The sequence below is a fragment of the Scomber scombrus genome, chromosome 2 (genome assembly GCF_963691925.1).
Source record: "Scomber scombrus chromosome 2, fScoSco1.1, whole genome shotgun sequence".
Classification (NCBI taxonomy): Eukaryota; Metazoa; Chordata; class Actinopteri; order Scombriformes; family Scombridae; genus Scomber; species Scomber scombrus.
The window spans coordinates 26,578,923-26,602,387 of NC_084971.1; the positions used below are offsets into that span (position 1 = coordinate 26,578,923).

Genomic DNA, 23,465 nt, shown 5'->3' on the forward strand with positions numbered 1-23,465 from the left:
ATATGACATCATAAATAAAATCCTGCTGAAAGTCAATAAAAGATTATGTTGAATTAATGCCAATCAGTGGTGATTTTAGACCCGCTTTAGGAGGGCTCAAGCACCCCTAAATTTGATCCCAGCACCCCTAAATATAAATAAATGATCATTGTATTTTTTTCCTAAAAATCATTTTATATGACTTTAATGAGAAAGAGATGGGACAAACAATTATGCCACAGGTTCAAATGGTTTTATATGAACAGCTTTAATGTACTTTGGATAGTTCTGTCATTGATATTGTGTTTCCCTCAGGGTTCATTAACTACCTCTCTGTAGAAATCTGTGATTGTTTATTCTGAACCTTTATTATTATTATACACTATAGTAGACCACTCAACTATGTATTAATATTTCTTATTATTTTTAATTTACATTATCCAGTGAAATTAGTAATTTAGCAGAGGGATTTGAACACTTGCAGGGCATTGTATGTCAACTTCTCATTAGGAGCTGAGCCCCCCTTTAAAGGTCTGATCCTAGAATCGCCCCTGATGCCAATTACATCAACTATAGCAATATTATAGAAATTAATAGATCAATAAAAACCACGTGTCCTTTTATGCAAAATTTAAGGGGGGGAAAATCTGTACTATAGCCAAAAATGCCATAAAACACCGTTTCACTGACAACAGGCTGAATTATGAGTCTGATATTTAACCCATAATGAGGCTGCAGCCTGTGAGCAGCTGTCAGTGACGCGCTGTGACTTCACACCCAGGCTGGAGGAGGACGCCGCCGCTGCGCGCAGTACTCTGACCGACTAGACTCGTCCTCTCAGCGGGCGTCAGGCAGCAGAAACGCCGGAGGGATGGAGCCAGCGGGTGCGTACGGCGCCGCTAAGGCCGGGAGCTTCACCTTCGATCCGGTCGCCTTCTTCACGTATCCCCGCACCCTCCTCAGGCTGCTGTCGTGGGTAAGCTGCTTTTAAAGGCTGCAACGTGTGGGTTACCATCAATGAACAGGCCTACCTGCACCCCCTCCTTCCCTTTCTGTCTCCATTCACAGGCTTTGTCTCTGTTGAACGCTCTCTGCTTTGTATCCAGCGTTCATATAAATCAGTATTTTCGGTATAAGGTTGGGTATCTTTAATAGAAAGCTCTGCTGTGTTGTTAATTTCAGGACTGTGTTGGCAGCTCTGTCTAATAACAGAAATCATGTCAGTGATGCAGCTTCTGGCTGAAGCTTCAGGACCAGCAGCGTCTGATTACCATATGTTTATCTGGAGTCTCTTTGTTTGTACACTGAGCTAATGTGTGCACCCCAGCCAGTATGTAACACCTCGTTGCTGTGCAGCCTGTGAGTCATGTATTGTGCACTGGAGGAACAAGGAGCAAATTGGATTTTATGGAAGCATAACAAGTTAGCAGAGGCACATCAACCCCTCTCTCTGTATCTTTGTGTCTCTCATGATTCAATTCAGCGTTCAGTGGAAAAACAGAATCCAGTCAAAGAGAAGCATATTACAAATTAGGAAAAAAGTCAGTAGGGGAGAACAGGGTTGGTTGTCACATTCATAAGATGTTGCTTTCTAGAGGGCGCTGTTAAAAAATGTTGAAATTTGCAGAATTCGGGGTCAGAGGTCACCTACTTTTCAGGAGTAAGACACCTGACATTGAAGTGAGAGGATGATTGGTGTTTTTCATCTCAAAATGTAAATATCCAGCGCTTCTCTTTCTCATCTTTTACACAATAGGTTTATAATTAGACAATTATTACCATTAAAAAAAAGAGCTATAGTTTAGATCATTTTTGTCTGATGCTGAGTCCTAACTGAATTCAACATGAGCGAGCATAAGCGAAAAAATCTGTTTGTTTTCTCTGTCTGGCTACAATCGATGCAGCGTGATGCAGCACCTTTCTGAGCTTTTGTGTTTCTATTTACTTCCTGTTGCTTGAAAGCGCATCATGGAATAGGAACAGCTGATTCACTTAGCTAAAATGAGGAGTTATCTCTATAACACGTTCTCATTTCACGACAAAACCACAGGGAGAGAGATCGCCATAGTGTTCGAAGTTTCTGCTGTTGCTGTTTGCTGTAATGTTTGTCATTAAATGTTTCCAGTATAGAAACATCTAAATATCGCAATATAAAACGTGTTTTCTGTTTAAAAAGTACAAACACAGGATAGCAAGTACTCACCCACCTTTTACCTGAGTGGTTACGTCTCCAGTCTGACTTTGAGTGCACAGCTGATAGGTAGAAGTGGATATTTGATTGGTTCAGTGTGGACAGAAAGAGTCCAATGTTACGTGATGTAACGTGATAGGTGGACGCTCACTTGCTGTTAGGATACAATGTTAGCTAAACTACAACATGTGGCTGTTAGCTTTACTGTCTTTACTGTTAGCTTTACAAGCATCGCCAACTCCCAGTTGGCGATGCTGGTCACTTTCTCTTCAGGGGGTTTGGCACATTCATGAACATTTAACATGAAATTAAACTTTTAAGGTTCTTATTTTTCCCCCCATTACAATAACATGGGGATAACCATAGTATGTGACTACCAGCCCCACAATGGGGACCGTCCACATGTTTTGAACAGGATAAGCTTGCGGGGAGTAAAGTCACTCCATTCCTACCTGTAGTACCTGACACATTAGGTTTCTATTACACATTCATAGACAATAAAGGATACAGTAAAATGTGGGAATACCAACCCTGTTCTCCCCTACAATAATATAATGTGACATGTAGGCCTACAGTAGTACCCTCACTGATCATGACGATAAATTGTGCTAAACATCCAATCATAGGTAAATAAAAAATAAATAAAATAAGAATGTGCTCTGACATTCATAGTGAGCATTGCTGACTGTCATATTACAGTAAGTGCCACATGTCTATTTCTAGGTAAGTGTCTCATATTTACATCTCATTTGGCAGGGAATTAATTAACAACCTTTCTACAAAGATTAAAACATCTCCTAATTGCTCCACTCAAGAGACGCTATTAAGATGGTTTTATTTGTTTTATTTGTTGAGATTATGGGATATCCGACACTGAGATCAGGAAAACTGTTTAATTTGACTGATTGCAAATTTGTTTAGTTAAATGCTCGACTGAACCACAATATAAAATGAAATGGCCTCTCCTGCGTTTTTATGTCAGCTTGCTTGAAGGCTCTGTCCTGTAGAGGGGTCATGTAGAAAAGTCTATTAATAACCTTTAAAGTTTCAGATGTTCATAAATAAATTTGCATCTAATTTAATAATGACTTAATTAAGTTGAGGTCAGAGCTAACAGTATTTTATTTTATTCTATTGTACATTTGGGAAACTGAATAATAATTAGTATTTCCTCCTGAAACATCCACACATCTCCATGAGGAAAGTTTTCAGTATTTTTTAAAATACTTTTTTTTTTAAACATAAAAAAAAAACAATAAAAAAACAGCTTTGATTCAGTTTTAAAAACTTTTTTTCTTCACGATAAATCAACGAGGAGCAATTGGTTGATGTTAAGGCAAACAGACTGAAGCTATGTATATCATTTAGTGGCATTACTTAAAAAAAAAAACTTTTCTTTTCAGTGAGGTTTGTTGATTATCCCGACAAACCAGAGCTTTACTTCTGAAAGGACAAATTGCTGTCGAGTTTTTCAGACGTAACTTTTCGTTTTTTTGAGACAGGGGTGGCCTGTGCCGTAGGCAGCCAAATAAAGGAGGGGACAAAAACTAGATACAAGAAGTATCTGCACACTGAATCATTTATTTATTTATTTATTTATACAATTACTTTCGACTTTGTTTTATTTCTTAAAGGGTCATATTATGCTTTTTGTGATTTTCTGTTATTTTTATGCTGTTATGATGTTAGATATCTATGTTGAACATGGTCAGAGTTGTTTAAGTAGAACGTACACCTTTATCTTCACACACAGACACACACACACACACACACAGAAGCAGCGTTGGTTTGTACTGGTGTGTCTCTGTGGCATTCATGTGGAATGAAAAGCATTCATACTGAAGTGTGAGTTAATTCTCTTCTACCTGTTAGATAATAAACCAGCAGACCTTGTGTCCTTGTCTCCTCACGCACTCCCGCTACAGGTTTTTTCCATGGTGGTGTTCAGCTGCATCGTGAACGAGGGCTACATCAACATCGGGAGCGAGCGTCTGCTCTGCGTCTTCAACAACAACGCTGATGCCTGTAACTATGGCGTCACTGTGGGCGTGATCTGTTTTCTTGGCAGCATCTTTTTCTTGATCCTGGACATTTACTTTCCCTCTATCAGCAATGTCAAGGACAGAAGACGCGCCGTCCTGCTGGACCTCGTTTTCTCTGGTATAAACACTCTTACGAATACTGTAAGATGGACTAATGATGAATATGATAACAATATAATAGTAATATAAAATATGTAATCATCATAACTTTGAGGGGCACATTTCAAAAACCAAACAAGCAGGTATCTCAGGGTCTGAAAAGACTTAGTGCCTTAAACCTGCATTTTCTCTAATGGTCACCAGGGTGCATCCAAAAAGCAGAGATGTTGGTTAAGTAACGTAACCATGGCGTAACAATTCACAGAGTATAGCTGTAGCTGCTGCTATTTCACAGTTTTCAGTTAATTCAAGTTAATTGTAACATTTTGATCACGATGGTGCGTCTTAGTTTTATATTATTTTGGTTGAACACCGTTCCATCATCCATTTATGTAGGTGGAGTCCTTATTGCGATACAGCAAATCCAATTTTGAATAAATCGATAACATGGCGTTCAATCATAGGCAGAGCAGATGGTCACACTGAGCCTGACAGCATCCTGCTACACAACACAAGAGCCACACACTCAGAAAAAAAGGACACTTTAGCAGGAAAGGTAATGTGGGTTGTTTTTGAAACTCACAAACATTAACACACAGCTTGTCCTGCACCTCAGCTTATTGAATAAGCCACCAAAACAAACATTCACCGGGGAAAAGTGCACCGCTAACATCTGGTAGCAGGTTAGACGGGTAATTCACTTTTCAGCTGCAGCACAGTAAACAGCGTGTAAACATACCTGAACATGTCACTTCAGTCTGGTTCCCTGTTCAGTCAAAACAGGGATTTTGAAAGTTGTCTGTGTATGACTACAGCAGTTTGTTTATTTTGTCTCTGTTCTGTACTTTGTAACACCCTCAGCCTGCCAGCTAATGTCAATCAAACAACCCTCTGGTACTTCAGCTGAGACAAAAAGGAGCATTTCTGATAGACTTTTTTTCTTCATTCTAAAAATGCAAAACTATAAAGAATATGTATTTTTTAAAAGTTGACATTATATTTGACTGCAAAGAAGAATTATTAAATGTGATTTTAATACTCATATATGATAGGCTACTGTCACCATTAACACATGTATATGTACAGTGTGTCTAATATAGTATATATATTTCCCCCAGGATTCGCCAGCTTCCTGTGGTTTGTTGGCTTCTGTTTTCTGGCCAATCAGTGGCAGGCTACCTCTCCAGAAGAGCTGCCATTGGCCCAGGGCTCCGACGCTGCCAGAGCCACCATCACTTTCTGCTTCTTCTCCATCCTCACCTGGGTTTGTATTTTACTGTGTGTGTGTGTAAACCTGCCATCTGTGAGTGTGTGTTTGTGGTCATCATCATCATCATCATCATCATCATCATCATCATCATCATCATCATCATCATCATCGTGCGTCTGACCAGTAGTCTGTGTGTATGTTTTCAGGGTTATCAGTGTCTGCTGGAATTGAACAGATTTAAGAGCATTTCCTTCGTGGAGGACATGCAGAGACTCCTGCCGAGGACCCCCCCCTCCCTCTCTTTAGTTTAACAAACACACACACACCCACACACACACACACACACACACACACACACACGCCCACTGAGTTTGTCCTGGTGTTACTTGTTGATTTAGGGCATATTTAAAATCTTGTTATAGTGTCAGGTTTGGTTCAGTTTTACAGTCAGTTTGGTCGTGTAATAAGCAGATTCAGAGAAAGGCTGCATGATATGGTTGAAGTTGATATCGCATTATCAAAGACTACATATTTCCAACATTGATAGATACTCAGCTCATAGTTTATAAAGTATAATATTGTAAGGTTCAGCTTTTGGTGAAAATTTTCTCTCAAGGTATCGATTCAACCACCCATTAAGTTAAATCACCTCTCTTAAACCACTTCAACAAATTGAACCCTAAAAGCCTAAAAGCCTAAAAAATGTACATATATGTGCCCTCAGATTTTAGGCTTTTTGTTTTTAGTTATAATGTTAAACTTTTAATTCAACTTAATGGTTAGTTGAATTGATATCATCAGAAAACATTTTCAACCATAGCTGAATATATATTATACTTTATATACTGGGAACTGAATGTCCATCAATATTGGAAATATATGTATGTATATATATAATGCATTGTTCCAGTAGAGCTAAAGTTGTTGTACTGGGCTGTTCCCAGATGTGAAAATATGTAACTGTCTGAGTGTGAACAGGACGTTTCCATAAAAAGAGAGCGAGAGAACTTCCTCGGTTAATTACAAGTTTTTTATAAAATGAATCGCACCAGAAAACACTGCCACTCAGACAGAGAGCGACTGATTTATTATCCATTGTTAATTCAACTCAGCCATCTTACCACCAAAACCATAGCAGCCATTCATCTCCCTGTCAGGGGATGTGGAGAGGTTAAGCTGTAATTGTGTCAAGGATGTACAGCACTTTAGAAAAGAAGTCTTGTGTTAAATTATTCCAATTTTCTTCGGTGAAGGATTTATAGCATGTGGAAGAGAAAAAAATCAAATGTTTGAAGGATTTCCTCAAGTTTTCTTTAGAGCTTGGCAACTTCTTTACCAATTTAATATATAAATTAACCTAGTGGATATGGTGTGTGCCAGTGAGCCACAAAAAAAACGAGTGAATGTCTCCAGTTGCTGTGAAAGGAGTTTTCTAAATGAGAAAGTGAAGAAAAAAAAAACGAGAACGTGACATTACCTGGATGTCGCAGCTTAGGTTTGAATACTACACATGTTTAACAGAAAGCCAAAATTGGGGGTGTGGATTTACAAAGCCTTGAGCATTTACCACTCAGTGAGGGTCCAACGAAAAGCTGTCAAATTGCATTAAAGGATATGTAGAAGCCTTTGCTGCATCCAATTTGTCCATTCTCTTTTAATCTGTCTTTCTTCACTTTTATGGGTTCACTGAACCCTTGGCACTCTACTGTTCTTGTCTCTTTAACCCTCTTTCTGTTTATTGTGTGTTAACTACACTTTTAACTAACTGTGTAATAGCCCTTTCCTACTGCATGAACATAAAAACATGCAGCCATTGTTATTAGTTCTGCTTTTCTTCCTTCTGCTTTGGGGAAGTACATGTTTCCACTGTTCAGGAGAGGAGACAAATTTGTTCCTGTATCAACCAAGACAACTAATAATTTAAAAACAACGGGGAATGTTTGTTGATTCCTCAGCATCAGGCAGGAATGTGGATACAGCACACAGTCACAAAGTGAAAAGCATAAAAGATTAAATAACAGAACAAACGTAAATTACATCGACCAGTTTGTGGCAGCTCCAGCCTTGCCATTAATCAGAGATGTCCCAGTTAGTAAATGCTGCTTACTGGGAAAACACAAGGAGGAACTTTAAGCACCAAAGCCTCACATGGTTGTTATAAGTTCTGGTCATGGGAAGCAGTGGGTTTTTGCAGTGGAAAATGGCTTCAATTATGAGATTGAGAGTCATATTCATAACCAGCAAACTCAGACTTTTCTTAAAGCTCTGATATGTCCGTCTTTGAGCTTCTTAAAGTGGAATGAATGAATTTAATCAGTATTTCTAACTCTCATTCGACCAACTCTCTCTTCAGTCCCTTTTGAACACTCACACGTCGTAAACATGGGAATCTTCCTAATGTTTGCCATCCATCCCATATGACATCAACACGTCATGTGACATACTAATGTGTTTATAATACAAATCAGTGTTACTAACAGCTTCTGCTAATGTGTGTGTGTGTGTGTGTGTGTGTGTGTGTGTGTGTTACTAACAGGCCGTCCTGACGCTGAGTGCACTGCGGCGCTTCTTGTCCGGCTCCAACACGAACTTGTTCACATGGCAACACCTGGACCCCCTCCCCAGCAACGCTCGAGCTACACCGTACCCCATTGCTAATGGCGCCACCATAGTAACCACCAACCCCTATCAAGCCCCGCCCTTCACTGAAACCCTGGACCCCCAAAAACTCACACAGCAGAGACCCATGGCTCCGGCCTTCTAGAGACAGACAGAAAAAAGGGGGGAGCTGAGAAGCAGCGAGTTTTTGAATGACACTGCGTACGACACGGGCACGGACAACTTCCTGCCTTGCTGTTTTAGGTGGCTTTCCATCCTCTTGTGGGATTGGCAGGGATTTGGGTCATGTGATGTATCATCTATTATCACCATGGCAACTGCTGGCTCAGCTTAGTTAGTTGTACTCCTCTGTGTGAAGAATACCATCTTCTGTTCATGCACACACACACACACACATACACACACAGCACGCAAACACAGCTGTAATACTCACACCTCACACCTGGAAACAGATACACACCTGGAAACACATGTATATACACCTGGAAGTATTCACACACACAGACACACACACACCCACACCTTGACTGCATGTTCATATGGTGCAGATTAACATAGATGTAGATCAGTGATGATGCTTCATCTGCCTTATAAAGGGATACAAGGTCTTTAGTGAAGGAAATATGGAGGACAGTGATGCCGTGTAGCTGTTTTTCTGCTTCTGTTTACCCTCAGTTAGGCTGACCAATCACAAGCTGCCCTGCTAAACTCTGTGGCTCACTATTGGCTAAAAAATGAGACAGACAGGCAGCTTGACCAATAGATTGTAAGGAGAAGAGTGGAGAAGGGGGCAGGATTTTTCTGCAGAAATTGGTACATTTTCTTGGCAGGGAAATAAAGGCAGGACAGCTTAATGCATTCTGAATGCTATAGTGTTTCAGTGTGAAATATTCATGTGATTAAATATTTTATTGTGATATGCTGAAGTGGTATAATGAAAAATAAAATCTCTCCACCACCACGATCAGAACTGCGAGTCTGCCTTTGTTCACATCAACTTTAAATAATTTTCCTCTTTTGCTACTTGCAATTTTGAGAGACTCTATTTTATTATAATTATGTATTGAGACCAAGATCCAAGAATGTGCTGGGCATATTAATCAACATCTGCAAGAAAACCATAATTAGATGGGGTACTCGAGTTATGTAGAATTCATTAACAGTAGCAGACAGCTGCTGTATGTTCACTTTATTTTTAGATTAAAGAGGCTCGTGTCAAAGTACTGCAGCCCTCTCTCTGCTGGGTTTTAAAAAAAAATCTCTTTATATAGGTGAAGGGCACAGGCAAGGTTACAGAGTCAAATGAAAGTCAGACAGGAAGTGGTTTTATTCCAACACTGTCCAGTCATGTAACTGCAGGTGAGCTTTATATCATACCCTGCTTTCATTCTGCAGGAACATTATATAATATTATGAACATTTGCATCATCCAGAGTCATCATCATCACCATCATCATCATTATAATCAACATCCGGCACTATCATCATCATCATCATCATCGTTATCACTGGCAGATAAATTGACATTCAAAAATGTAGAAATTCACCTTTGTAGTTCTCATATCTTTGCTGCTGTGTTAATAAAATATAATCTGAGCCATTTTCTACAAAGTTTTACAAGCCATTATATCACCTGAATAAGCCCTTCTGTATATCTGCGTCTTTTCTACATAGGACTGTAATCTCTTCTCTTTAAACGTCAGGAGAGACGAGGCCAGCTCGGGCTTCAGACAGCAGGGGGCACTCTGACTCTGCAGACCTCTGATCACATGCTATCTCTCACCTGCGTCTGAACTACCTCTACCCTGAGAATACTAAAAGACGGAGAGAAAAGGAAAGTGGAGAGGGTGAGAGACCTAAGCTGACTGAACATTCAAATGGTTGGGATCAGGAAAAAGCGAGGTAGAAACTACTAAAGCCCAGGTCACACTACACGGTTATAACTTAGAGGCTCTAAGTGAGAATTGATTCTTGTCAGGGTCGGGTGGATTCAGAGTAGTGAACATCAACTGGATGTCAATGTTTGATTTCGCAATAACTCTCTTATAAAATAGCAATGTGCCTGTACCGATACATACAAGTGTGCAATTACAAATGAAGCATTTTTATATAAAAGTCTTCAACAACTTTAACTTTTGTAACGTTATCGTTTAAATTTCTGTTTCTTGTGTAAACATAAACTGTAGTATTTGCACCACAGAGCAAACAATTTGAGAATTTCACTCAGAAAATTATCATAAGACAGAGTGAGGTGTGTGTGAAGAGCTGAAACAATGAATCAGTTAGTCTTAACTATTTTCATAATTAGTTAATATATTTTAAAGCAAAATGCAAATGTGAAAATTGTGGCTTTCCCCGTTTTACAGTACATTACAGTGCCTTGAATTTCTTGTGGAATTATGATGGATCTTCTTCTGTTTTCTGAGTGTGTTTTATAGACGAAATGATGAATTGAAAAAAATGACCAGCAAATTAATCTAGAGCTACAATTTATCGTAATCATAATCGGTTAATATGACCAATATTTTCTCGATTAGTTGTTTGGCCTTTAAAATGTCAGAAAATGGTGAAAGTTGATCAAGTTTCCAAAAGCCAAATGTGACATCCTCAAATGTCTTCTATAGTCACAAACCAAAGATGGTATAGTGTAGTGTAGTATAGTATAGTATTGTATTGTATAGTATAGTGTAGTATAGTTATTTAGTTTACTCTAATAAAAGACAAAAGAGACCAAAAAATATTAACAATTGAGAAGCTTGAATCAAAGAACTGTTGCATTTTTTTCTTAAAAAATGACTCAAAAGTCTTAAACATTTATCCAAATAGTTGCTGTTTAATTTTCTATTGATCAACTAATCAACAAATGGTTGCAGCTCTAAATTAATCACTAATTAAAATAATCATTAGTTTCAGTCCTAGCTTTGTGATCTCTCTTTGTCTGCGTGTGTGTGTACATCAACAGATTAATCCGTAACTTAATCTGTACTGCACCTTTCAGGTCTTTTTGTCTCGTACTCTGACCTAGGCTTGAGGTGCAAGGAAAAGGATGAGTGAGGGCAGAAGGAGGACAGCAAGCAAAGGGAGGGCTAGTGTTTGAGTAAATATAGCTGGGAATGACTACTATGTCTGAACTAAAGCTAGGACTATGATAGAAGAAAAGGAAACATCCTCTTGTGTGCATCTTGTGTGCAAATAGCACAAACAGGGCAAAGTCTTTGAGCACATACACACGCATACACGCCCAGTCTGAAAGAGTTCGTATCACACACACCCTGTGAAAATCTTGTGATTGGACGGGACGAGGCGAGGGACGGGGCCTGAAACGGGAAATAGGAAACAGGATTGCGGTTCCCCGCCCCTCTCATGTGCTTCAGCAGCACATCAGGCTCTCCATCGCTTCAGGGAATAACCAATCAAGCGTCTCTGTTTAGTCGTCCACCGAGCTCCCCTCTGGCTGACTGGGAGAGAGGGTTGTGGCATCGAATGACAGAGTCCTTCTTCTTAGCTCAACACTGCTGTCCATCAGCTGGGTAGCCATGGTAACCGGCTCCTCCCCAGGTGGCGGGCTCAGCCTCTCCTTCCTGTTCCTGCCCGAAACCGGGGACACTGATTGGCTGAGGCGGCTCCTGTGCTCCCCGGGGCTCGGGGTAAGGTGTCTGCTTGTATGTGAGGAGCTTGCAGGAAGTTGTGTGTGTGAGTGTGTGTGAACAGAACTGTTAATACGGCTGACTTCCTCGTCAGCGTCGTCTAACTGGGGGCTGGGGTCGGGGACGGCCACTCCGGAGCTACAGAGCGGAGCTGATGAGGTGGATTCATTACTCTGGACCTTCAGAGTGGACAGACTCTGCGGGCTGACAGGCCGCTTCTCGACATCTGTTTCTGGCTGCGAGCCGCAGATGGCCTGCTCAGGTACATGTTCTTGGCCAGTGGTTTCACTGTGGCTCCGGCTGTGGCTCCTGCATGAGATGACCCTCTGGGGGTGTGTATATTTCAGTGTGTGTACGCTGGACGATCGCTGGCGTGGCGGCGTGGAGGAGGCAACGGGCACAGTGAGGTGGGGCTCTGCCAGATCGTCAGTTGAGCCGCTCTGATCCAGAGAGTCGGAGCGCACAGCCTCCTGCACACAGAGCACACACACAGACGTATAAACACACAATCTTCATTACATTATTTAAAAATCTTGTTAGTGAGCCACACTGCTGCACTGGGTCACACATTCCTTCACCACAAAGATTATGATGACGTTTGTTTAAAACCTCAAAAGGCTAATAATCTTCAGTCTCTGGAGAGTGATTTTTTCGTTACAGATCACATACATATAACAACCTCTTGACTTTGTGCTAATTTCTTAAAGAACTTCAGTACAAAGTCAAGAGGTGGTGATGTGTAGCACAAAAAGCTGGTGTATCTCTATAAACTGAACCATCGCCCCTGGGCATTCACAGTTGGGTCTGTTTTGTGTAATAATGTGGTTCATTGATGTGTTCTTAATTTGATTTTGGACAACAATGAAGGTCTATGGCACAGTGGAGGAATACACTATATCAGGCTTTATATACACAAACACAATACTTAAGTAAGTAGGATAAGTTCATTGTTGGTTTGGCTCTGCACATGAGATTAGTTGAAGATAAGAAAAGTATAAAAAAAAATTACCTGCTTTATGCTTTAACACAATGTGATAAAAAGAACAGAGTTCCAGATACACTCTGTTACAATTTTGATGATGTTAAATAATAAACAAGTGTGCGCTGCCTGCAGATCACGCTCTTTCAAAACACACATAGAATGGTAACAACCTTTTTCTTCCACATCTGTGTTCATGATGAAAATAAAAAACCTCACTTCCTGTGCAGAGGTTCAGTTTATTATCCAGTACAACAAATATCAGAAGAGTGGTTTCTGAAGGGTTTCAAAAACTGCGTTGCGTCGAGAGAGTTATTTTCCGCTGTACTGATTCCTCCTGTCCAAACTGGTCATGAAGAAAATCCATGGTCCTCGTTCTGAGCAAAAACATATTGCAAACTTTATCTAAAGCTAATATGAGCTTTCAGCAGTTGAAGTTAGAGAAATCAAGTGAGTATCTTTTTGTCCTGGGAGTAGCTTGGAGGTTTTTTGCTGTCTAAAGATCAGAAAGAAGGGATTCTGCCTGCGGTCTGTGGATTCTGTCCCCCATCACTTACAGTGTAGTCATACTAGGACTTTCTCTCTTAAAGGCTTAAAGGACCATATCAGTCATTTTTATCACAAATCACATATTCTTTCCATCGCATCCACCGATTATGCAAACTGTGCTGTTGTGTTTTGAATTTTTGGATGTATTTCTTTTGCTATTCGAGGCATATATTGAATTTCAGCGCATTTCCAAGCAGTCTGAAAAACAATTAGCTGACTCTTGACACTTGCTTAGGTTGTGTAATGTGCCACAGTCAATATCGAGTCTGCATTGTTTTATGTGAAAGTAATTAATGCGGTTTAACTGTAGATTGTTTAGAAAACTCTGCACTGTATTACCACGCAACGAAAATGTAACTTTGACAAATATTAATGCAGACTTTGGTGTTCACAGTGAACTCTTAAAACAAAGAGACTGCTTCAAGAGACTGCTAATTACATTTTGGTGCATAACAGAGATGAATGGAAATCAATGGCAGCCTGGAACAGCAGAAAAAATCATTTAAAAAGTCTGAAACTAAACAGCAGACATTTTAAAATGCTTAAAAAATTGTAAATAATAATTGTCAATACATGAGAGGAGAGGGGAGAAGAGGAGATGATTACAGACCTGTCTCCGTAACTGTCGGTTGCTCGTGACACGAAGGGATGCCGGTCTCTTCAGGAATGAACTTTCTGGAACGTAGGAGGGGCTCAGCTTGTTTCTGTCCGAACTGTCTTCAGGACTGAGCCAGTGAGAGGGTCGTCTCTGTGTGGGACTCAGCCTGAGAGAAGGATGTCTGTCTATACTGTGGCTTGACATCAGCTTAGGTCTGTCTGTGCTGTGGTCTGGATTGAGCCTGTATCCATCTATACTGTGAGCAGAGCTGAGTCTGTGTCTGTTGATTCGATGAGCTGGACTGAATTTATATCCATCTATACTATGAGCCGAGTTAAGTCTATGCCTGTTTATTCTGTGAGCTGGACTAAGCCTGTGTCCCTCTATGCTGTGAGCCGGACTGAGTCTGCGTGAAGAGTTTCTGTCCGTGTTCTGAGAGGTGCTGAGGCAGATCATCGGCCTTGTGCTGCGTCCAACCTGCAGTGAAGCGTGGCTGATGACGGGCAGAGCTCCTGGAACCTGCAGCAGTGAGCTGCCCCCGCTGGAGCCCAGCGATGACATGGAGCCTGCAGAAAATAATGTTGCAAAGAAACAAACTGTTATCCATATGCTGTTAAAGCCCAGAAACTTCATCTTATTACAATTTATGATGTTCATTTTAGGTAAATATAAACTTTTATACAAAAGATAAAATTGAGACGGAGAAATCTTCTGTAATTTTGAGTCTTATTAACAATAAAAATCAACAGATTAACACTTAATTTCATCTTAATCCTCTCAAACATCTTACAATCAGAGGAAATGTTGTAATATATGAGCCTTACACTTCACTAATATAAAAAACTGTCCCCTCCTTTAATACTTTTAATGGCAGCGCCTCTTCGTTCCACATCACATCTTCTATTTATGGAAGCAATACTCTATAATAGCAATTCAGTTCGGTTATAGTACATTAAAAACTGTTCTTTAATTTAATTGGCCAAACAACCCAATTACCTGAGTAGCTGTAGCTGGAGTAAGCCTCGTGGCCAATCGGAGGATAAGGAGAAAATCTGAGAGGCTGAACGTAGCTGTCGCTAGGGAGAGACAGCATGCGTCCAATGCTCAGCATGTTGCCATGGGAACACTCCTCATCCTCAAACTGCCCCTGCCACAAGAGATCATCACTGCTGTCATCATTGTTGTCACCTTAAATCCCTTCCCTCTCACATATTAGGAAATACACACACACACACACACACACACACACACACACACACACACACACACACACACACACACACACACACACACACACACACACACACACACACACACACACTCACACTCTCTGGCCAATACCTGTGCAGGTGTCTCCACGTTTTGCTCCATGTCTCCTCCCACAGATACTGCATTAAGGCGCTGGTTTGCCTCCTCCTTCTCCCTCTCCCTCCTTGCCTCCATCTCCTTCCTTTCTTCTATCTCCCTCTTCTCCTCCATCTCCTCCAGCAGTGCCTCCTTATTGCTCTCCTCCAGGTGCTTCATCAGAACGGCCACCACCACGTTGACAAGCACAAACTGAGCCGTCAGGACGAAGGTGACAAAGTAAACTGGCGAGATCAGGGGCAGGTAGCTTAGACAGTGACGATCCTGTGGGCGACACTCACGCAGCGTGTCCTGAATGAGGGTAAGAGGGGAGGAAAATGTTATGATGCAGTGAAGAAGAAGAGATAAAAGATAAAATTATGATAAATTCAGGTCTATGAATGCTCTATTTTGTACTTCATCTCTCCTCCAACAGGGGGAGATGTTGATTTGAGCGTGAAAAGACCTTGAGCCTGTCACTGAATAATAATACTTTATCCTAACCCTCTACTGTCACCAGCTCTTATTCTGTCAAAAAAAACAGTGATCTGCTCTCTGCTTAATGCAAGGCTTGTCTCATAAACGATCCTCTGAGCATACGAGTGTGGCTCAGACAAAAAACACGGACATTGTCATCTATCCATCTTCTTAAAAAAAACTCCCAGAGAGTAGAGGAGAGAGGGAGAGAAATAACCTTCATAATCCCATTCCAGTTGTCCCCAGTAGACACCCTGAAGAGTGTGAGGAAAGCCATGCCAAAGTTGTCGAAGGTAGCGTGGCGACTAAGACCCTCACATGGGTTCTCGTCCGAACACTCTGGAGAGAGGATAAAAAAAGTATTAGAGGCAGAAAGTGCGAGAGAGGGAGGAAGGCGAGGGGGATTGGAAAGAAGAAAAGAGAAGTGTGTGTAGATTAGAGCATTGATTAGAGCACCAATTCCAAATTGACATAATTAATGTATGTAACACAACAAAATTTATGCATGTTACGTAATCTACGGATATCTCACCACTGTCAGCTGAGGCACACACACACACACACACACACACACACACACACACACACATCCGCACATCTATTTTAATGCATGCACACACACACTCTCACACACGCACAAGCATGCACGTACACGCACACACACACTAACCCAGTTTTCCAAAGAGCTCAACTCCCAGAGCTGCATAGATGAAGAACAGCAACATGAAGAGCAGACCCAGATTCCCCACCTAGACGGACACATTACACGCACACACACAGATATATACAGTGTATGATACACAGAAAAAAAGACATGTACAATAAACATCAAAAGAAAGAGAGAGAGAGAGGGAGAGAGAGAGAGAGAGAGTGTGTGAAGCGAACATGCAAACAGATAGAAAGAGGGCATAGACAGATTGCTAAGCTTTACTGCATTGATGATACAACTTCTAGAAAGCATCATGATACCTGGAGTTGACACATTACAGATTTTACTCTGCTTTCATAGCCTGGATCCAGTCCTCATGAATCACAAACACGCCCATTTGCTCTGATTACGAAGGAAGTCACGGGGACTTCACTCGCCTCCCTCATCGGTAGGAGGTATGGGGATGCCTGATTAGATGATCTACAAGCCTACTCGTGACGTGCAAGGAAAAAGCAAACAATTGGCATTTTTTTATGGGTGGAAAGCCAATGAGAGCTCATGTTCTCCCTCCTGGCTGGTGGGCATCTGCGTAGCTGGAGATAGGATCTAGTTGGGACAATGCAAACCTCCAACTGCCACGATTGTATAATTCCCATTTCCAGTTTGGGAGGAAATCGTGGAAGTCGTCACAAACTGAGATAAATGGAGATGTAGCTATAACTCAGGAGCAAGGCAACATCCTCCTCTTCCTGTTAAACCCCTGTAAATGCCTGTTTGCCCTGCATACCTGTTTGTTTTCCTCCCTCCCCCCCTTTCTCTTTCATCTTTCAGCGGGTCCCCTGAGGGTCCGCTGAGCCCCTGCAGTAGATCCTTCCTGAAGAAGTATTCCCCATTCCCTACTTTACTGTCAAAAAAGAGAGACCTGGTTCACCTTGTTTTGCTGGAACACAAAGGAATGTCATCCACAAATGCACAACACTGGCCAATCAGACACTCGGCCGATTACCTTTCTTTGTAGAAGGGTGCATATTTTATTGTTCACCTCCCAAGCATCGCAACAGAGGAGAAAAATAACTGCAGCCGTGATAACTTGACAGAGTTACACAATCCTGTCTCAAAGGAGGATAAATTGCTGTGCGGTCTCTTTGTGTATGATAAGCTTTCAGACTGGACTTTTTGGTTCATATTTTATCTCCTCACAGCTATTCAGTAGCCGTAACAATTGCACCAAAGCAGCTGTGAAGTTATGTGCCATAAAGTTATAATTTAACTGGTGATTTATCGGCCACACTGATAAATTTAAGCAAAAGAAATGAGCCTTCAGTTAAACGTGAGTGTCTTCATTCTCATTTGGTGGTGATTTGGTTCAACACAGTCAGTCTGTCAGTTGGAGGAATCAGAGATATAAGTAAGTCATGTGGGAGACGGGCAGCGCCAGGCCTCATAAATCACTAACTTTAACAAGCGATCTGCAATTCATCAGATCTGAAAACCAGGCTATCGCTTTAAAAACACATATTTTATTTTACTGCATAAGTGATGCTTCATACCTGAGGCAGAGCTTGCATCACAGTGTCCAGTAGAGCTCTCATTCCTGTGGCCATCTTCAACAGCTTCAACACTGAAACATTATAGTGAGTGAGCTCTTAACAGTTAACGCATACCATGGTGTTGGTGATGTGTTTGCGCATGTTTGTGTCACCCATGCATGTACCTCTTGTTATCCTCAGGACTCTCATGATGCGTATGATGGTAGGGTTGATGGGGAGGGAAGCATTCAGGTCTATTTCCTCCAGTGTTATTCCCATAATGGACAACAGCACAATGGCGAGGTCCAGCTGGTTCCATCTTGACACACCAGCAAACACACATACATGCACACACACGCTTTAAGAGCAGATATACGGTATATTTTTTACACTGTGAATATCATGTGATGTGTGAATACCTCTCTTTGAAAAAGCGGCGCAAGCCAAAAGCGATGAGTTTAAGAATGGCTTCGATGACAAAAACCACTGTGAAGATGTAATTGCAGTACTTGAGTATCTCCACCAGGTACTGTAGGGCACACACACACACACACGCACACACACACACACACACACACACTTCAAAATCCAGTGCGAAAAAAACACTGCAAGTACCACTGCATTACTTGGTTCATTACTATGGTTCTAGGACAGGTGGAATAAGGTGTTGCCATGGTTACCTGAGGCTGGTTGTAGTGCTCCATGCTCATGGTGAGGAGGTTTGTGAAGATGATGATGGTGATGAAGAGATCCATGTAGTGGCTCGTGCACACGGTATGGATGGTTCGACGCAACGGGGAGTAGTCAGCGTAATATGGTTTCTCCTGGGCCCCTGCGTCGCAAACACGCACACGCACACACACACACACACACACACACACACACACACACACACACACACACACACACACACACACACACACACACACACACACACACACACACACACACACACACAAAACACGTGCACACACGGTCATTAAATTGCCTCTGAAAGAAAAATATGATATGGGCTATGAAGTCACTCATGAAAGGTGCCAAGTGGCGCACTGCTGTGTGTGTGCATGTGTGTGTACAGAATAAAAGTGCCACCTCAGGAATTCATCATGCACACGCACACTCTACATGGCACCTCAAGGTGTCTTTGGGCAGAAATCCTCGCTGTCTGCTGCCAGACATTTAACTGACTGAGAGGAAAGCACTACTAGAGATTACACTGCAGAGTGAAAAGGACAGAGTGAGACAGAATTTAGGTAGAACAGAGAGAGAGAAAAAAACCCTGTGTGTGTGCAGCAGCCGTAAGTGTGCATTTGAGCGTAACATTAACAGAAATCATGCATGTATTCATACAGTATGTATATAGAGGGAAAAGAGGTTTATGATATGTGTTTGGAAATATTACATCTATATTATATGGCTAAAAGTATGTGGACATCCATGTCGTGCACTTATAGTCCAGAGCTGTTTATCAAGGCTTAGAATAATCTTAATGCTTCAAAATACAGATATTTTAAACAATCATCTGCTTCCAATTTTGAGCCATGTCTTTTTTTTTAATGACTATTGACAAATCAGGGTCCATAAAGAAAGTCCTGACCTCAACCCCACATCTATATGGGATGAAGTGTAATGCAGACCGTGCCCGTTCTTACTTCCCGATATAAGTGACCTCACTACTATTGGCTGTCCACTGGATGAAGTTGCATCATGTTCATGTTGCGGTGTAGCTCCATCATGTTCAAATTTCCACTCAAGAGCACTCAAGGCTTCACACAGTCTGTCCTTCAGCAGCTATATTTCAAAAATTGTTTAGAGTTGTTTGGCTGCCATTTGTTAATGCTGTCTGATCTTAACTTCTCATGTCAATTTCCTGAATGATGTATATGAGCAGAAGAAAAAGCTCAGCGTTCCCTCTCCTGCTTTACAGAGATCGAATGAAAAGTAACTAGTATTGCTACATGTTCATTAAGATTCAGTCATAAAGGCATCATTACATACAAAAATACTGTCAATTGTCAATAAAAGAAGGCATCTATTTACATTTGAAAATGAGTTGTATACATTAAAGTGAGCTGCTCCGACAAAAATAGACCTGGCGCATAAAGATCGTGACATAGAGAAAAGAGCAACACATGAGCCGTGGGCGAGACCCTCTGTCCACCTGTCAGGTGGTTTGGCACATAATGGACATTGAGAGTAATGCTTCCGTGGCTGAAAGGGAGCATATACCTGCAGCCAGTTTGTGGAAATCCTTCCCACAGAAGTGGAGGCTGTTATAGCAGCATATCGATGCCCAAATGTTTTTGAATGAAATGTTAAAATGTTCACCAATCACAACTGGGTCTAATATTTGAATGCCCACATACTTTTGGCCATGTATGTTTAATACTCCCTCTCCCTCCCTCCTGCCCTCCTCTTACTCCTCCTCCTCTTCGCCCATCGTTTTTGTCGTTTCTCCTCCCTCAGCCGCGCCTCCTCCTCCTCCTGCTGCTGGCGACACTTGTGAAAGTTTTCCACCACCACGCCCACAAACATGTTGAGCACAAAGAAGCTGACGATGAGGAGGAAGGAGATGAAGAACAGCAGCATCCAAGGATTGTTGTTTCTTATTGGCTGCAGTTGTAGGTAGAGACAGAGAAAATGGAGGAAGAGGAGGAGGGGAGGGGAGGTAGCGGGGCGACAAAAAAGAAAAAGAGGGGGACCAAAGAGTGACGAAAGATGGTGAGGAGGGGTGGAGAGGAAGAAAAAGCAGAGAGCATAAAAGAGAAGACAATGTAAGTCCTGAGTCAGCAGTGAAACTGCCAGCACTGTCAACTCACATCTATTTACCCATCTGCCTTTTCCCTTTCCTTACAACTCCCTCCTATCCCGAAATATTTCCCCTCTCTTCTTGAAACAAACGAGATCAAATGGTGCCTGAGATTGACACAAAACAGAATCATAACACTGTGAAATTCAATATACTGTACACCGGGATGCTTAGTAAGTCACCCTGATATTTATTCTTTACTTCACATACTCTTTTGTCCTGTTTGTGTGTGTGTATGTGTGTGTGTATCTGTGTGTCTCGTCACCTGCTGGTCCACCCCGGCAGCATCCAGCCCATCATACATGATGCTGACCCAGCCGTCTTTACATGACAGCACAAACAGTGACATCAGCGCCTGGAAGAGTGAGACGAGCTTTGTGCTGTCAATCAGTTCGTAAGGGCAAGTGTCAGTTCAAGATATTTGTGTGTGTATCTGTGTGAGTGTGTTACAAACCTGTCCCAGGTTGTCAAAGTTGTATTTCCGTCTAAGCCAGCGGTGTCCTGCCTCCAGACACTGAGTTTTATTAGTGATGTTACTCACATCGAAAACGTCACAGTAGAAGAACTTCCCTTTAAACAGCTGCACACAGACAAGCATGCAACATATGAGAGCGCCGTACTGTAACCGTACGACAGAGAAAACAAAGCTCATTGGAGCGGAGATAAGACTGATGTATATGGTAATACAGTAAAGTAAATTTGTCATCAAAAGCCTACAGGTCTACAGGCCCTGTTACAGCTCAGATATCCAAACACCATCTGGTCCAGTCCGCCTTAAATTAATTACAAACACAGAAACACTCCAGCATGAAGTGTTCTCATTAGAAGCGGTGGCGATGTGTTTCTGAGAAGTATGTTTATGTGTTAATATTACCCTCTGCATTCATTAAATATAATTTTCTGTGAATGCACCAGATCTGAATGATTGCAAAAAACTGAAACTAGTACCCAGAGGAGAGCTTAGAGAAGGCCATTGAATGGTTTTTAGAAAACTGGATGACATTGAAAAAAATAAAAACATAATAAAATATACATGCATTCATAAAGAAAATAATTCAAAAAATCCAAATGAAAATTGAATGGATTCAAAAAGAAGGATTTTCAGCAGAAATACACCCTGGTTGAACTGCTTATTTTAAACAACTTCCAGGGACTATGGAGTATAATCAGCACCTCATTTGCATTTTCTTCCAATTCTTCTCTGAACTTTTTATTACCTGAAGCATTTTCTGAGCTGTGCCTCATTTATTTCAAACCACAGTGATCAGTTCTACAGAAACACAACAAGCTTTGGATGTTTGGTAACATAAAAATAATGTCGAACTAATCTGCTCCTTATTAAATTTCTGAGTGAAAATTGTTAGGCATTAAAAATAATTAGCCTTATAATCAGCCAGCTCTGGGTGAACAGAGCATATACAGTGTTTACCTGAACTCCCAGAATTCCAAACACAATGAAAAAAGCACAGCAGATGAGGACGATATTCCCAATCGGTCTGAGAGATGTAATTAGAGTCTCTACAACCAGTTTCAGACCTGGAGCACGACTTATCACCCTGCAACACACACACACACACACACACACACACACACACACACACACACACACACACACACACACACACACACACACACACACACACACACACACAATACAGTTAGACGCCAGATAATATCTATCGAGTGTTCACAAGGGAAAATCTCATGTGCTCTTACCTGAGCGGTCGCAGTGTGCGGAGCAGACGAAGTACACGGAGTATGCCTAAGATACGATTACCACCTGCTGATGCGATGGAGACCAGGATGTCCACCAGGGACACAAACACCAGCAGTCCATCTAAGACGTTCCAACTGCTCTTCAGGTACACACCCTCTCCAAAGTACAGGCCCATAGCTACCACCTTAACACACATGCCATCACACACACAAATTCAGCTAAATGACTGAAATAATAAAATAATGTGTGGTAGAAAATGAGTCTGAAAGCAATTCTGATTTTTCCACTAAGGAGGAAAATGGCCATTTAGTAAGTAAGATGTGAAAATGACTTTGGAGTGTTATGGTTACCTTGATCATCATTTCACCCACGAAGATCACAGTGAAGATGTAATTGGACACACTGAGAAACGCCCGCTCCTGTCACACACACACACACACAAACACGTAAGAGCAAGCACAGACACTCAGAGGGGAAAAACATGCATCAATTTCAGGGGTTTCGTGTCCCAGTAGCTTTAGCTTTGATTCTGGCTGGAATAACTGAAATGTGTTACATAATGAGCTGAAAAAACATCCATTACCATTGTAGTAGAAACATCATAAAAACAAACTGGGAACAGTACGTGTTCTTGTTATGAGTCCCAAACCTCTCTTACATCAGATGCAAGCATATGAGCTCCACTGTACTCAACAGCTTGTGTTGCGTAGGTGGGTGTGAATCTTGGTTCTTTGTATCCTTGTGAGGACCAATATGGACATTTTGGTCAATTATCACTTCTTAAAAGGGCTGTTTGAGGGGTTAAGCCTGAGTGTTTGAGTTAAGTGATAAATAATAGATTATGCAAATGATGGTGCTCACAAGTGTGGAGTACAAACGTGTGTATGTGTGTGTGTGTTTGCATGTATGTGTGCTACCATGCTGTTGGACTGTATGTTGGGTCTCTCCAGTGCAATGGTGATACAGTTGAGAAAGATAAAGAGGAGGATGATGTGGTCGAACATCTTGTGACCTATGACCCTCTGAC

The 23,465-nt window shown here is 41.5% G+C and overlaps 2 protein-coding genes across 2 annotated transcripts in view; one reads left to right on the forward strand and one right to left on the reverse strand.

The window, feature by feature from the left end:
* The first annotated feature begins 625 nt into the window (after window positions 1–625).
* Window positions 626–8,285, forward strand: LOC133996422 (synaptogyrin-3-like). Its single transcript, XM_062435995.1, has 4 exons — window positions 626–955; window positions 4,096–4,330; window positions 5,430–5,575; window positions 8,058–8,285. The coding sequence occupies exons 1-4, from the start codon at window positions 851–853 to the stop codon at window positions 8,283–8,285; spliced, it is 714 nt and encodes a 237-aa protein (XP_062291979.1). The 5' UTR covers window positions 626–850.
* A 3,282-nt stretch (window positions 8,286–11,567) lies between these two features.
* The window catches only part of cacna1hb (calcium channel, voltage-dependent, T type, alpha 1H subunit b), a 39,212-nt gene continuing 27,314 nt past the window's right edge, over window positions 11,568–23,465 (reverse strand). Inside the window, exons 18-34 of the mRNA XM_062428076.1 lie at window positions 23,356–23,465; window positions 22,789–22,857; window positions 22,438–22,622; window positions 22,151–22,277; window positions 21,176–21,301; window positions 20,987–21,076; window positions 20,333–20,525; window positions 18,593–18,744; window positions 18,332–18,441; window positions 18,098–18,231; window positions 17,934–18,004; window positions 16,405–16,483; window positions 15,952–16,073; window positions 15,255–15,569; window positions 14,910–15,060; window positions 13,926–14,479; window positions 11,568–12,257 (exon numbers count right to left, since the gene is read on the reverse strand). The exon at window positions 23,356–23,465 is cut by the window's right edge and continues 14 nt beyond it. Of these exons, the coding sequence (XP_062284060.1) occupies window positions 11,568–12,257; window positions 13,926–14,479; window positions 14,910–15,060; window positions 15,255–15,569; window positions 15,952–16,073; window positions 16,405–16,483; window positions 17,934–18,004; window positions 18,098–18,231; window positions 18,332–18,441; window positions 18,593–18,744; window positions 20,333–20,525; window positions 20,987–21,076; window positions 21,176–21,301; window positions 22,151–22,277; window positions 22,438–22,622; window positions 22,789–22,857; window positions 23,356–23,465 (3,278 nt within the window). The remainder of the gene's footprint in view (window positions 12,258–13,925; window positions 14,480–14,909; window positions 15,061–15,254; window positions 15,570–15,951; window positions 16,074–16,404; window positions 16,484–17,933; window positions 18,005–18,097; window positions 18,232–18,331; window positions 18,442–18,592; window positions 18,745–20,332; window positions 20,526–20,986; window positions 21,077–21,175; window positions 21,302–22,150; window positions 22,278–22,437; window positions 22,623–22,788; window positions 22,858–23,355) is intronic.

Bases quoted from the DNA above. Each gene is read 5' to 3' on its own strand.
- LOC133996422 (XM_062435995.1), top strand. From the start codon at position 851: ATGGAGCCAGCGGGTGCGTACGGCGCCGCTAAGGCCGGGAGCTTCACC. The intron at 956-4,095 runs GTAAGCTGCTTT...CTCCCGCTACAG, and splicing joins TCCTCAGGCTGCTGTCGTGG to GTTTTTTCCATGGTGGTGTT. The intron at 5,576-8,057 runs GTTTGTATTTTA...TGTTACTAACAG, and splicing joins TCTTCTCCATCCTCACCTGG to GCCGTCCTGACGCTGAGTGC.